Source organism: Apteryx mantelli, chromosome 9 (genome assembly GCF_036417845.1).
Source record: "Apteryx mantelli isolate bAptMan1 chromosome 9, bAptMan1.hap1, whole genome shotgun sequence".
Classification (NCBI taxonomy): Eukaryota; Metazoa; Chordata; class Aves; order Apterygiformes; family Apterygidae; genus Apteryx; species Apteryx mantelli.
The window spans coordinates 18,895,587-18,910,230 of NC_089986.1; the positions used below are offsets into that span (position 1 = coordinate 18,895,587).

A 14,644-nucleotide genomic window follows, 5' to 3' on the forward strand; every position below is an offset into this window, starting at 1 on the left:
ATTACTCATTTGCCCTTTGTGTGAAAATCCTTACCCTTTGGGAATAGCCGATATTTTTTGTTTATCTGTTTTTTAAAGAAATATTCTGTGAAATACAATCCTGCATATATTTTGGCCAGTCGTCTTGGAGTAAGTGGATATCTTGTCTCCAGATTTACAGGGAGTATCTTTATTGGAAGAGGATCAAAGAAAAAGTAAGTTTATATACAAGTATATTTGAGAGTTTTGATTGCAGAAAAGCTTGAAAATTGTAATACTACTCTGCAGAAGTTCTGCAATGTTTTAATGCTGTTCTTCTACACAACAATGTATAACTGCAGTCTCTGATCTAAAACTTTCTTTAGAGTGTATTTGTTGTAAATTAAATTCCTGTGCAGTGTGTTTCCCTCCTACCATATACCTATCATCTTGTTAATCATTGGTTACTGGAGTGATGCCCTATTGGCTTTAATGTTCTAGAAAGGCAAAAAAAATTGCCTTTCCTAGTTATCTGTTTGCATAATTCAAGCAGGAGTTTGACCTGACAAACATTTCAGTTCAGTTGTGTCTAAAACTTACTCTGGTTTCAAGTTCATACCGCTAACTATTAGTTAATGATTGAGTAAACTTAAACTAATTTTCACTGGAAAAATAATATTTAAAAATAAAAGAAGACTGACATGAGGGTGGCTTGTGCTACAGAATGGAATTTCAGTCAAGGAGAAACTGTAGACTCTATCTTCTGCTTGCCCTTTGGAAGCTGGGCACCAAATGCATTCCCATCATAGAAGCAAAACTTCCATCCAACTCCATAAATACATCAGGGAGTTAGGGAGCTGGAGAGGGGTTATGGGAACAGCACTGAAAAAGCTCTCTGACAGGGATGCAGAGATGGCTAAAATCCCTTTGCTCTGATAAATCTGTTTCATTGTGTACATGCAGCTCAAAGTTGCAGAAGAGCACACAGCAGCATGTTTATACAGTGAGACCTGCCAGTCAGTTGCTGAAAATTGGCTCAGACTGATGTTGCTGCCTACACCACTGTCTAAATACTTGCTGGGTCACCACAGGAGAACAGGAATCCCAAAATATGGGGAAGCCCCTTCCATAGAGGCAGTTTAGAGTTTGCCTCAGGCATGTAAGAAAAATCTTTGTTCTGCATACATCTCTGCTAGGACACATGAGATGGAAAAATCTACACAGATCCTGTAGTGCTTCTGTATCTTTGTGTTTTTGACGAATCTCTCAAAGAGGAGCTGATACTCTCAGTAGATGAAATCAAGCTCCTGTTCTTTCTATTACTGCTATCATCAAACAAGGTATTGCTCCAAGTTCATGATTCCAAGTATTTTTACAACAATTTTTCCTGCCTCAGGCAAGAGGTGAAGGAAATGGTGATTTTTTTGTTAATGTTAAATATAAAACCATCTTTAAGTAGATCATTAGGCTAAAATACTTTTTCAATTGAGCGTTTATTTAGATAAAAACTTTTCTTTAGAAGTCTCCTCAGTGGAAGTTCTCTGTAACAACCAGCTAGTGGAAGGAGACAACAAAAACACTATGTTCAAAAGCTTGCCAACTGGCTGGGAAAATGAGTTTTGATTTGGTACAAATCAACCCATGTGGCTAGAATAATGCATATGTCCCGTTTGTCCTGATGAGAATAAAAAGTGGAATTGGGGTCTAATTTCATTGTACTTATAATTACTCTAGTATAAAGGAATAATAATTGTACTTGTATTTTTTTTTTCCTAACAATTAGTTAAGACTAAATCTTCTTAAAGTGTATAAGGGAAAAGATCCCTATTTTTCTGAATGTCAGAACTGTGGTTTCGTAGGACGGCTCACTAAAGTAATGTTTGGTGCACAAGCATTTTCTTGTGACTTAATGTGTACACATGCTCTACTATTGTTGAGGGATGAGCTTCTACATCATGGTAAATGCCAGGTAAATTGTGGTTGGTTAGATCTCAGTTAAGGAAGGGAAAATATTCCCTACCCTCATTTGCATTAAGGTAAGATACAGCTACTATAGTACAGGTGATGTCCTGTAACTTTACAGCTGTTGTGATACTAGTAAGTAAACAGTACAATGAACTGAACTTTTATATATTTCATGTCTAAGGATGTATGTGTGCATGTATAGGTATATGTGCATATATTATTGCAAGTTAATGAACTTTTTCTTATTTCTAGTCCTCATGGAGATCACAAAGCAAATGTGGGGCTGAACCTGAAATTCAATAAGAAAAATGAAGAAGTTCCTGGCTATACTAAGAAAGTTGGAAATGAATGGATGTACTCTTCTGCAGTAGAACAACTACTTGCTGAATATTTAGAAAGGTAGATATTGAATATGGACTTCATCTAAACTATCCAACATCATATCAGTTTTAGGAGTTTGTCCTTCTGGACACAGGTCTTGTAAGAACTGATGAATTTGCTTTTGGTGATTGCTTGATGGAATTTCTTTTCTTCCAATATCCTCTCCTTCCAAGAGTGGGCATGTTAATTCTTCAGTTTTTCAGTTTTGGTGAAACATACTTGGGATAGAGTAATTTTGTCAGCAGCTTACGTTGACAAGTGAACAGTAAGACATTAATTGTAGTTTAAAAAAAAAAATCCATCTGGACTCCAGAAAATTTTGAAGCCCATCATAATCTGTTTTGGTGAAGCTCTTATGTGCTTCTGTGCTGTAGGTGAAACTAAATCTGTGTTCCATTTATCCACTCATTAGGGTGCCTGAGCTATTTAATTATATAGCCAAGAATAGCCAAGAAGATATATTCTATGAAGATGACATTTGGCCTGGTGAGGATGAGAATGGGTAAGCCACCTTTATTCTGCTTATTCTAGAAGAAAAGAAGACAAGAGCTGACAATGCTGAAAATGGTGGTGACCATTTAGTGGCTGCTGAGTAGCTGAAACCTTTCCGTTCCTTCAGCATTATGATTGTTCAGTGATCATTCTGATAAAATTATCAGCATGTTGTACATTTTAGTTGGGGAATCAAAGTCTCTGTGAGACTCCTATCTCAAGTTCAATAAATGAAAAATTTAATCTTCAATGGCTACTTTATAAATCTTGCTTTTAAAATACTCTTCAATCTTGCATAGGTGTGAAGTAGTCACAGAGTCACCAAAAGGTCATTTTTTGAAAATAAGCAATAATTATTTCACGTGTTTAAAGTGATTTTCAATTGGAAAAATAATGCATACAGAATCTAAAGTGCTTACATGTTTTTCATATGCATTCAGTCAATTCTATGGAGCTTACCCTGTATTTTCACGTCAGTTCACATAGTTGACCAACTGTGCACCAGCTATTCAGCTGGCAGTTACATTTGGGAGCTGAAAGTAAAAAGACCTTTCAGAAAGGAAGACAAGGAGCAAGCTTGGTTCCAGATACAGTATAATAACAATCAAAAAGCTTTTATTGCTAGCTAGTACAACCTGTTGATGGGCCTGAGTTGGTAAGTCTGCATGATCCTGCACTATGCAGGACTTTGCCAAATGGACATACCATCATAGGACTTTTCTGTTATAAGAATCTCAGGATTGTGCTCCATTTTACCATAGAAGCATGCCCTGAAGTTCATTCTTACTGTGTTGTGAAAAACAGCTGGTCACAGAACCTTTGATCACAGCCAGACATGGTTAGTTCATTGGATACAAACTCAATTTCCGGAATAGACTTTACAGACTGAATACTTTTAAATAATTTCTGGGTTTGAAAGTTGTTGGTTTTTTGGCTGAGACAAAATTTCAGAGGTTATACTTTTGAAACAGTATTGATTCAGGGTTTTTTTTGATGTTGTCTTTTTGTTGTTGTTGTTGTTTATCCCTATTCTAAACTCTTAGAGCAATCTTGGGTTTTGTTACATCACAAATGTATACAAACATTGTGCCTATGTTGTCGTACATGTTTGAAAAATCAGGTAACGTGGTTATGTGCTTAGTCAGTGTAAATGATTTTAATCAAGAGCCTTTTTATTTAGGGCTGAGAAAGTTCAAGAAATTGTTGCCTGGCTAAAGGCACATCCTGTTTCTGCTTTGTCTCGCTCATCTTGTGACTTACAAATTTTGGATGCAGCCATTGTTGAGAAAATTGAAGAAGAAATAGAGAAATGCAAGGTATGCAGCTTGATACCATTATGAGCAGTGATGAATTGAAACACAGCTGTTAGTTATTTTGAGTTTTTGAATTAGAATAAGAGGATTAAAGATTATTTATCATTCCAAAGAAAAAGAATACAGACTGTAATGTAAGAGTTGAACTTATAATGTAGATTGTCACAGGAATTCAGAGGAACGCATTAAGAATCTTTCTGCTTCGGCTCTTTCTTTTTGAGGTGATTCAGCAGCTGTAGGCTGTACTCTGAACTCCTCTGCCTTTCAGTGATTTCAGAAAGGAATAGACATCAAAATAAATTCTGAAGTGCTGTTTCCAAGTGCAGTCCCAGCCTTTCTTCTGTTGCAGTTTCTCTTTGACGTGAGGAAAACTGGGAAGTAGCTTCCTCAAGGATACAAATCAAAAAGAGGCCAAGGAAGTTACTAAAGGAAAAGTGAGAGGCAAAGCCACATGAAATAGTGGGCTGATTTTCTTTTAAATTGCTTAGAAGGATACAAAGATAAATTAGTGTGAATTCTGGAATTAGACAAACAGTGCAAACTCTTCAGTAGGAAGTCAGTCATGTTTTTAAAAACTGGGCCTAGTCATCAACACTTCGTGAAAGCTGTATGTCTATATCTAAACAAAAGAATGTCTGCATTATGTCTTCAGATGTTTTGTTAAACCTGAAACCCAAGTTTAATGACCTTCTGTTCCTTTCCTTTAGCAGAGAAAGAGCAACAAGAAGGTGCGAGTAACCGTGAAACCTCACTTGCTATATAGAGTAAGTGACATGAAAAGTTTTTGGTTGAAAATGAAGTTGTCCACATTGTATTTGTTTTACTTAAGTTTAATTTTATCAGCCTTCAAAAAGCAGAATTGTAGGACAGTATTAATTGGAAAAAAAAATTATGATGCCTTCTAGAAAATCAGTTTGAAAGTGATAGTCTCCCTCTAAAGGGAAAGAATTTCTATTAACTACAAATTCATTCATGTATTATACAGACATGCAGTTCTTTTTTTATCTTCTGTCCTAGTTGCTCCTACAGTTCTCATTCCTTTCACAGGCATATATTGAAGGCAGAATGAAATGTGCTTTGTATTTGTCTCTTTTTCCTTATTCTGCTTTTTGTTCAGTTCTTGACATCTGACCAGTTGCTAATCTTGCTTGGTATATCACCAATACTCGTGTTACTGATACAGGCAGGTATCACTCACTAGTTTTATTTTGTTTCTATTGATCCCCTTGGTCTGTCTTGGATAATGCACAGCACTACTGTTTCCCAGGCAAAAGCAGCGAGTCAGCGTTGCAAGAAAAAAATGCATTTCTTTGCTTTGTGTCTGGGGGAAGAAGGCTTCTATGTTCTTAAACTTTTTTTTTTCCCCAGAAAGTTTGTGTTATACTGTGTTTCCTATATTGTTATAAATGCCTTTTAGTTTTAATCTTTTTTTTTTTCCAAACACTAACATAGTCTTTTGGTTATTTCAGCCTTTAGAACAACAGAATGGGGTTGTTCCAGATCGAGATGCAGAGTATAGGCTGTTTGACCGTGTTGTCAATGTGAGAGAGAACTTTTCTGTTCCTGTTGGTCTTCGAGGTACCATTATAGGAATTAAAGGAGGTAATATTTTCTTCCTAGTTACAGCATTATAGCTATATTATAGCTAAGCTAGTGATGTGAAAACAGGCTGCAGAATAGTGTTTTGTATAATGGTTGTGAAAATTTCTTACCTAAGAAGCATATGCAGCTTGAAGAAGCCACTAGTGCCATATTTTCTGTTGTGAATTAAACCTACAGGTCTTATCTTTCAATTTCATGTGTTAGGCAGCTGTACTTTGAATACAAAATTACTTATCCTTTGTTCCTTCTTAATGTGAAAAAGGCAGAGAGATCAATGAAAAAGAACAGATTGCCAAACGGAAAATAAAGGAAGGAGGATATGGACCAAGTAAAAAGAAATAGAGGTAGCAGAAAGAAAATGAACAAAGCATTTGCCCTAATGCTTGCATTGAGTATAAAATTCTATTAAATGTGATTTGTGTCTCACATTTTTATTTGGATTTTGGATTTTACTCTGTGATATTCCATTTCTGTTACATGACTTGCGTTTATAACTTCTTTGACACTAAGATTGTCCGTAAGTCTCTTTCAGGTAAACAAAAGGATTCACCAAAGCAGATGTTACCTAAAAGTTTGAGATCTAGTAATAGAAATTGTTTACATAGCCTGGCATTTTAGCTGTTACTTTCTCATTCAGTCTGCATCCAACAGAATCTTGAATAAACTAGATCTGAGTGAGGCTTTTAAAAGAGATACTCTTTCCTCTACAATTATTTTATATTAGTAATAATTTCAAAGAAGCATTAGACTGTTACTATGCGAGTGATATTTATTGAAGGTATTGTTAAAGCTGGCAGTTTCAGACTGCCTGAATGTAAAGGTGGCTTGTATCTCCTTTCTGATGTTTTAATATCAATGAGACAATTGTGACATTGGGAAGGCATATACTGCTATAGGCTGCAGTTCTGTCAAGAGTTTTGTAAGTTGCTGTGCATGGTATGTTTCTGTTAAAGGCATATTTAAAGAGCAGCCATGTATGACTTCCTTTGAGAAGAATTTCTAAATTGCTGTTAATGAAATTCTTCATTTAAGGAATAAGATATCTTTGTTGCTAATAATTTAGAGTTTTTGGTCTCTTATTTATTGCGTAAATAATCCAGAATTTAAATTATTTAACTGAAAAAAACCACTGTCACATATGTAGGATGACATTTTACTTCATTTTTCATAGCCAGTAGAGAAACTGATGTGCTCTTTGAAGTTTTGTTTGATGAAGAATTCCTTGGAGGCCTAACTATAAGGTTTGTGTGTGGAGTTTCATAGTCATTTCATGTCATTGGTATAGATGACTTAAACTGTAGGCCTTTGGTTTACATTTATGAGTATTTTTACTTCTTTTTAAGCCTTTGTTTCTCAAAGGAGTTGGTCAATTTTTATCTTTTGAGATTCTCTGTGAGTAGGGATTATTTTATGAAGCATGGTATATTATGGAAATGCTCTTTGGGCTTTTTTGCCTATTTAGAAGCTATTACCTTTTAGAAAGCAGACATGAGCCAGCAGGCTAAAGCACTAGATCCAAATGTATTTATAAACAAATATGTATGAAATAGATTATTATCAGTATGTCTTTAACATACAGATTAAAAAATTAGATAAAATAATCATTTGTTCTTCTGAAGGAGTGACTCTGAACCACCTGTAATTGATACTTAGGCGCTAAACTCTAACCAGTGCTGAAACCCTGAACTGTTCCTCAGGGAAGTGGAGGCATGGTTAATGTTTTTGTTTTAAAGAGTGTGGTAACTCTTATGTACCTAAATAAGCAGCTACTTACCAATGGCTTTTACTTCACTGTTGTTTTTAGATTAGTTACGTTTTTATATGACAGAAGTTACAGGAGAACGTTGCCTATTCCATGTGTTTAGCAAACATAACAGTCCTGTTCCTTGCAAAAGGAATTTGTGTTCCTGAACACCAATTATCTTCAGTATTCTGAGACTCAGAATCGTAAAGGAAGATATACAACCAACTAAATGCTGCTTAACTTGGGCTTATAATTCTGCACCGGCTTGAGTTTTCACCTCAGCAAAAGAAAAATAAGTTTTGTTCAGTTCATAAATGTTTCGCAGAAATATTTACTACAGGACTATGCTATAAAAATTCACTCGCCTTTAAAATTGCTTTGAGCCAGCACTGAAGAGGGCTAGTTCAAAGAGTAGTAGCAATTGTTGTTTTCAGTGTTTTGAAAGCCAGAGGTAGAAGTGGAGCACAGTAGGACCGACACTGTGTGTAATGGTACTGAATTTCAATACTGGGTGCAGTTTTCAACCTGTGCTGATCAAACTTGAATCATTACATTTTGGCACAGAGGCAACAATGTTGTTAACTTGGATGTATTGGAATGTCTACAATTAAATTAATTGAAACAATGATTTAATTTGCCTTTCTTTAGGTGCTCACCTGCCAGAGGTTATCGTCTGCCATCAAGTGCCTTAATTAATCTATCTCATGGTAATCGGTCAGAAATGGGAAGTCAAAAACTGACGGCCATAGTTAAACCCCAGCCAGCTGTGAATAACTACAATTCATATGCATCTGATCTATCATCTGTATGCTCACAAAAAGTGCATCTGGGAGGTCTCAACCATTCTCCTCGCTCCCTTTTTGTTCCTACTCAAGTAAGCATTTTCCGTTTCTTTTATACATAAATATTTTTCCACAGAACCTGAGTTATGACTGTGGTTGTTATCCTTGTCGGTACTGACAACTTCTCTGTAAGTTAATAATTTAGCATTAGGGTAACCTTTACCTCCGAGACCTTAGTTTATGTAATAGTGGAAGTGACCCGAAGTTCCTGATTTGTAGCTGTTCTGTTTTATTGAGTAGGTCCATCTGGGTTTGCACGAGGCAAATAGGTCATAGAAGTGACACCACAGCTGTTATCAACAACGTTTGCTTTGGCAGAGATGCAGTCATTTTCTTAATGCTCTGTTCCAAGTAATGTTTCCTGTAAACCAAGCTTGTACGCCTGCTCGGAAAGAGAAGACATGATTTTCTTGTCTGTTTGTTTCTTGGTAATGACTTATTTCATTTGAAAATATAGTAAAGCAAGAAAAATGGCAGAGAGGTGAATTGGAGGTTGTCATTGGTTTAATTAAACTATGTTTTTATTAAGTTGTTTCGTTAAGAAAATAGCTTAATGGGTAACTTCACATGGCTATTTGTGTGTTTGAGAAGAATTTTCTCGTATTTTGTAAATTTGTAGAAGAAAAAGTATTTTCCAAAAGAAAATTTAAACAATGAAACACCTTTTTTTTCCCCTTTCTTTTTTTTCTTTTCTTTTCTTTTTCCCTCCCCTCCCTGCCCTCAACGATTTAGCAACTGAGTGGAAGACAGCATTACAATCTCAGGGCTGAAAATCAGGGCAACTCCAGTTCACTCCAGAAAGGATCATTTTTGAGTGGCAATCAGAAAAATAAAGTGAGTGTTTTGATTCATTTAGTATTGAACCTGAATGTCTTAATATTTATTTTGGCGCACTCTTTAGAGTAAGAGTCCTTCTCTCATAGTTAACAGGTAGCACTGTTTTCTTGCATCAGATGTTTTAGTTCAGGACCAGACTGGGGCAGAACTTGTACAAGTTTTTGAATGAGTGATTTCCTGTGTTATTTCATTTAGATACTAGATTTTCAAAACAGCTATTGTTTACATAGTTGGGGGTCAGTTCTGTGGTAACATACCTGTAAGGTTATTAAGGAATTGAACCTGCCTGATAAGTGCTTACAAAATAGGCGTTAATAATAAAATTTAAGAATACTTCCAATCTGAGAATATGCTTTTGAAACCATTTTGAGTCATCATCTTAGTTTAATTATACTCAATAATCTTTTCCATGTTGATAACTTCTAAAAATAGTAACCATAACATAAATAAATAGTAAATTCATAAAATAGTAACCAAACATAACCAAACCAATCTCAAAACAAACTAAGCTGATTAGAATTTAAGAGCGATTCTTAGGAAAAGTACTATAAATACATCGTAGCCCATTTTCAGAGATTAAATACCTACTAGTGTCAGTATGAAAATTTCTGCCATCTGAGCACAGTTAACCTTGGACATTTAGATCTTAAGAATGTTTTTGTATATGTTTAGCTGTTCAAAAGTTGTGGTTACAGCTGCTGAGTTGTTGGGGTGGTTTTTTCTTATTTTGCTAGCCACAGAGTAAGCAAGACGATGAATTCTGCAGCATATGGCAATCATTGCAGGGTTCTGGGAAGTCTCACCACATTCAACAAAGCATGCACGAGAAGGTTAGTATAAAAACTTTAAACAGCTCCCTGGAGTTCAAAATCTAAATGTACTTTATTTTATGCATCAGTTCATCACACCGAAAAACTTTTCAGTTAGTGCTGAAAATTAGCCTTCTGGATCAAGGTATTGGTATACAGGGTATGCATAGCTCTGGAAAGAAGTCATAATAAGAGGCTAATATGTAAATGGTAGATGTGTAATCTTCTGGTTAAGGTTAGATGTTTGAATTCCTAGGGTGCAGTTCTACCTCAGGAAATCAAGCTGGGAACTGGCAATCAATTCTACAAGCCAGGCTTCAATGAGAGCAGCCTTAAAGGCCAGCAAAGAAAACAGGAGCCATATAAAAAGTGTAAGTACTGTAAGTAGAAACTTGGGGAAAACTTAATTGCTTATCCAACTTTTATTGAAATACCTATTGAGTTTTTGTAGTTATTGACAGAAAATAATGTATTTCAGTTAGATAAGCACTGCATTGCACATGTTATTGTCAAACACCACTCCTGGTTTGTGTATTAGGCTATTTCACAATCCTGAACACTTTTAACCAAGCTCTTCACGATGTTGACTCAAACAGCATTTGATGCAAGCATTGAAATTAATGCAACTCTGCACACTTGTATGGATTTGTTAATATTTTTGAGTTTTATTATTACAATTTTTAAGATCATTACAGAAGAATAAGCATACTTTTACATGATTTATTTGTAGTTAAAGAAGAATCTAAAGTTACAAGAAATGAAAGTCAGCCACATAATAAGATATCAAATAAACAGGTAATTTATTCTTCTATACTGAGTAAATGTATTCTGTTTTTTGTTTGTTGTGGGTTTTGGTTTGGGGTTTTTTTTTTCATTTTACTCTGATCTAATTCATTATTTTACCAATTTATCTTTACTGGGCATCTTAGTTGATTCTTTTGCTAGGTAAATTTTATTTTTAAGTTGTTTTTTTTTCTCTCTAGAAATTTTATGTACCTAGATGAGGGAAAGAGCAAAACACATATAATGATGATGTTGAATAATAAGAGCCTCCAGAAGCTTTTTATACCTGTCCTATTTTTTTCCTGTTCTTCTTAGAAACTAAAAGTTATAGTGTAGTGAGAAAATGCAAATGGTAGATTTTTCAGTAAGCTGAAGTCATTTAAGGATATTAGCTTGTGAAAGCTATCTGCATTTCTAATATGATTGCATTATAACTAGTAGTGGAGGAGGAGTATTCAATAATAAATGCTGCAGTTTGTTTCAGAATTTTGCAGGACTGAATAAGTACAATGTCAAACTTTTGAAGAGAAATGAAAGTCCCAATGTGCCTGTAATGCAGAAGGCTTCAGTTGATGGTCCCTGTACAGCTGGAAAGGTAGGATCTAGATAGTTCATTTTCTTGTGCTTTTGAATAATTTCAGTTTGTAAGCTATTTTGTTCCCTGTTATTCCTCTTGACTTGTGTGCACATTCATGTTTATAGCAGGTACAAAACAAACCTGAATAGCCTTGATCGTTTTTTAAATCAGTTCTTTATTGGTCACTGCTTATATTTTTATATACAAAACTTTATATAGTCTCTGGATATCTGTTCACACTTTGACCAGGCATGACTTTGATCTGCCTAAACTCAGAGGAGGAAAAAAAGCCTGAATCAGCATAAAATTAAGCTGCAACTAATACACCGTTTCTCTTCCATCTGCCTGTAATATATTAATTTGACTTTTTTTTTTTAATTTGTTTTAAGAAGGACAATGAACTTGAAAGCCTTCTAGCTTCTTTGAAAATTTCCAAAGAAAATGAAGTGCAGACTAACTCCAAGGAAGCAAGAGCTACAAATGAAGAACATCTGTCACCACAATCATTTGCTATGGTGTGTATACTGCAGGAATCATTACATGACAACTTAGCATCTGCTGTCTTAGCATCCAAGCTTCTATTTAAAGAAACTCAATGAAACCTCCTACTGCCTTCTTAAACATATTGATGAGTTTTTAATCAGCTGTTCTCAAAGAAAATTAACAAAACCCATTTGTTTGTGATAAGACACTGTTATCTGTACTTTGGTAAAATGTAACCAATAGGAAAATAAAATTTCAAATATTGTTGCTATTTGTGGTATTCACAGAGTTAACTAAGAAGATAGTGCTATCTGAACACCATCATTTTCCTGAATGGTTTATTTTTCTTTTAAAGAAAGGAACACAGATGCTCAAAGAAATTTTGAAGATAGATGGCTCTGACCTGGAAACCAAGAATGAAGTGAAATCTCAAGTTAATGATGTTTCTGCTCCCCCTAGTAGACAGGATTCCCCTGGAGCTGCCTTGCAACATAGACAAACAAAAAAAATGGGTATGTTTAGACATCAGCTAATAGTTCAGAGCTTCACCTTATAGTGACAGTTCAGTACGGACTTAACTCACTGTATTGTGCTTACTTTTGGAATGAAATAAGAACATCTTTGTCAGTTCTGCTTCTTTATTCAGAACTGAAAAACTTACAGTATAATCCTCTGTTTTGTGTTCAAGTCAGATGTGAAAACACCAGAAAAAAAATCAAATCTATTTTATTTTCTGCTAATAACAAAGTTGCTGCCCTTCACAGGAGGAAAAAATTGTGATGTAACTTTCTTTTTCTTTTGTTAGCTGCTTATATGAACAAGCCTTATAGCACTGGAGGCCCTCAGAATGCATCAGCACTGGAAACTGGAGGTCACCCTTTCGTTGGTCCACAGCCTACCCTGTCTACTCCTGTTTCTGAACTTTCTCATATTTGTTCTCTTCTTGGAATGTCGCAACCTGATTTCTCTTTCCTAAAAACACCACAGGTAAAGCTTATTTTTTACAAAAGTTAAAGTTCTCAACTTCATTTCAACTGTCCTATAGTAAACATTTTGACTGGTCACTGAAATCCATTTAAAAATAAGACCTTAGCTCCTTTTGTTTCCTTTTTTCCCAAAGTAATATTGATTAAATATAGTAACATTAATTAAACAAACTCTCTTTCAGTTTCCAACTCACTGTTTGTACAGTATAAATCCTCTCAAAAGTCTTATCTCATTTTCCTAGACCATGACAGTTTGTCACATAAAGTTATCCAATGGTTTGTTGGTTCATGGACCACAGTGTCATTCTGAAACTGAAGCCAAGGAAAAAGCTGCGCTTTTTGCTTTACAGCGATTGGTGAGAACAGCAAAGAATCATTTGAAATCTTTGTGTCTCTTTATTGCATTGAGTCTGTTTGTAATCCACCATTTTCCTCTTCAAAGAGCTCTATAGGAGTGAACTTCCCTTTGCCTCCACCTCCACCAGTGTTTCCAAATTATCAACCTCTGGGAGTTCCTGTACCACCTGGATCTGTTCCTCCAGTCTTTACACAGCCCCCTGGTAAGTATTTGATTATTACACATTTCAAATATTATCACGTTTGCCTATAATCGTATCAGTTTTTTGTATGAAAATGAGTGCCTTCCAGACAGCTGTGTTTTTGATCTTCCTGTATGTAGTTGTGCCTCTGAACTGCTTTGAAAATGGTTCATTAACTTCTCAGGAATGTGCAAATGAATTTAATACAAAAATCACATATCTCCTAATTTTTGCTCACTCCTTCTTTTCTTCAAAAATGTATCTGTCCATTCAGTGTTAGTTGGTTTTCTCCTTCAAAGCAAAAGTAGTCAGTCGGTTGATAGTCCCAGTCTAGCATTCATGAGAAGTATCTTCCTTGATTATCTACATTTTTTTTGTTTACCTGAATAATTAATATTTATCCATCCATTAGTAATTTTATTTATTTAGAACTAGCTTTCAGTGAAGTGCTGCATCACAATCCTGTTGCACATTGCTAGACATTAGCATGGTAAATAACCAAAACTAAATTGCTAAATTCCTGTCGCAATTTTGATTCTCATCTGTTTTGTATTCTGCTAAAGCTCACATCCACAGCTAGTAATTAATGACTTGGCACCATTGTAGTATCCTGGTAACCTACACAGCAGCTGCTACATCTTTTCTCCCGTGGGTTTCTGTATTGTTGACTTGTTCCAGAAGGACAGCCTAAACTTCCCTTCTACTAGTACAGTTCACTCTGGTAGGGATGTGACAATCCTGACTAGCCTATGTATGCTTTGAAATGCAAATGTATAGACCCAGTGCTCTCAATTGTGCTATCATCTAGGTGCAGTTCTCTAAAAGCAGAACTGTTTTCTTTATATATAATAAATAGATATTTATTTATTTATTCTTAAATAAATATGAATAATATTAGGCCTCATTGGAAGGAGAAACAAACAGGGTACTTTGGGTTTTGGGGAGACACTATCCTCTTTTTGAGGAAACAGAGCTAAAAGTTATTTATTTTCACAGCTAATATAATGCCTCCACCATCTCACATGTTTGGTCCAGTGTCCTGGCGAGTTCCAGTGCCTATTCATGGCAAACATTATTATCCTGGCTCCTATTCAGGAAATATGCCTCTTGCAGGAACTATACCAGTTGGTACTCACAACCAGTTTATACCTCTGCAGGTAAGTTTGGCAGGTTAGTCTTAAGATTTCTATTTTTGTAAAAATGTACCTACATGATGAATGCAAAGACACCCCTGTGAAGCATTATTTAGTGTTAGAAAACTATTTTAAAAACTGATATGCATGTTTTTAATAGTGGAATATTTGCAGGGGTTTTTTTTTGAGAATGCCTTCTG

General features: G+C 35.3%; 1 protein-coding gene across 6 annotated transcripts in view; it reads left to right on the forward strand.

Annotated features, from left to right (window-relative positions):
• The window catches only part of XRN1 (5'-3' exoribonuclease 1), a 42,881-nt gene that overhangs the window by 21,575 nt on the left and 6,662 nt on the right, over positions 1–14,644 (forward strand). For 3 of the 6 annotated variants that reach the window (XR_010885034.1, XM_067301865.1, XM_067301863.1), the window contains 19 exons: positions 79–194; positions 2,176–2,322; positions 2,717–2,806; positions 3,977–4,112; positions 4,817–4,873; positions 5,579–5,711; positions 6,883–6,952; positions 8,104–8,329; positions 9,030–9,131; positions 9,869–9,964; positions 10,200–10,314; positions 10,674–10,738; positions 11,211–11,321; positions 11,693–11,818; positions 12,142–12,298; positions 12,592–12,773; positions 13,015–13,128; positions 13,215–13,332; positions 14,308–14,468. Coding sequence is in view for 5 of the 6 variants with exons in the window: in XM_067301865.1 (XP_067157966.1) it covers positions 79–194; positions 2,176–2,322; positions 2,717–2,806; positions 3,977–4,112; positions 4,817–4,873; positions 5,579–5,711; positions 6,883–6,952; positions 8,104–8,329; positions 9,030–9,131; positions 9,869–9,964; positions 10,200–10,314; positions 10,674–10,738; positions 11,211–11,321; positions 11,693–11,818; positions 12,142–12,298; positions 12,592–12,773; positions 13,015–13,128; positions 13,215–13,332; positions 14,308–14,468 (2,322 nt within the window). In the remaining variant the exon portion in view is untranslated. The remainder of the gene's footprint in view (positions 1–78; positions 195–2,175; positions 2,323–2,716; positions 2,807–3,976; positions 4,113–4,816; positions 4,874–5,578; positions 5,712–6,882; positions 6,953–8,103; positions 8,330–9,029; positions 9,132–9,868; positions 9,965–10,199; positions 10,315–10,673; positions 10,739–11,210; positions 11,322–11,692; positions 11,819–12,141; positions 12,299–12,591; positions 12,774–13,014; positions 13,129–13,214; positions 13,333–14,307; positions 14,469–14,644) is intronic. The other 3 variants (XM_067301860.1, XM_067301861.1, XM_067301862.1) reach the window with 3 other exon arrangements.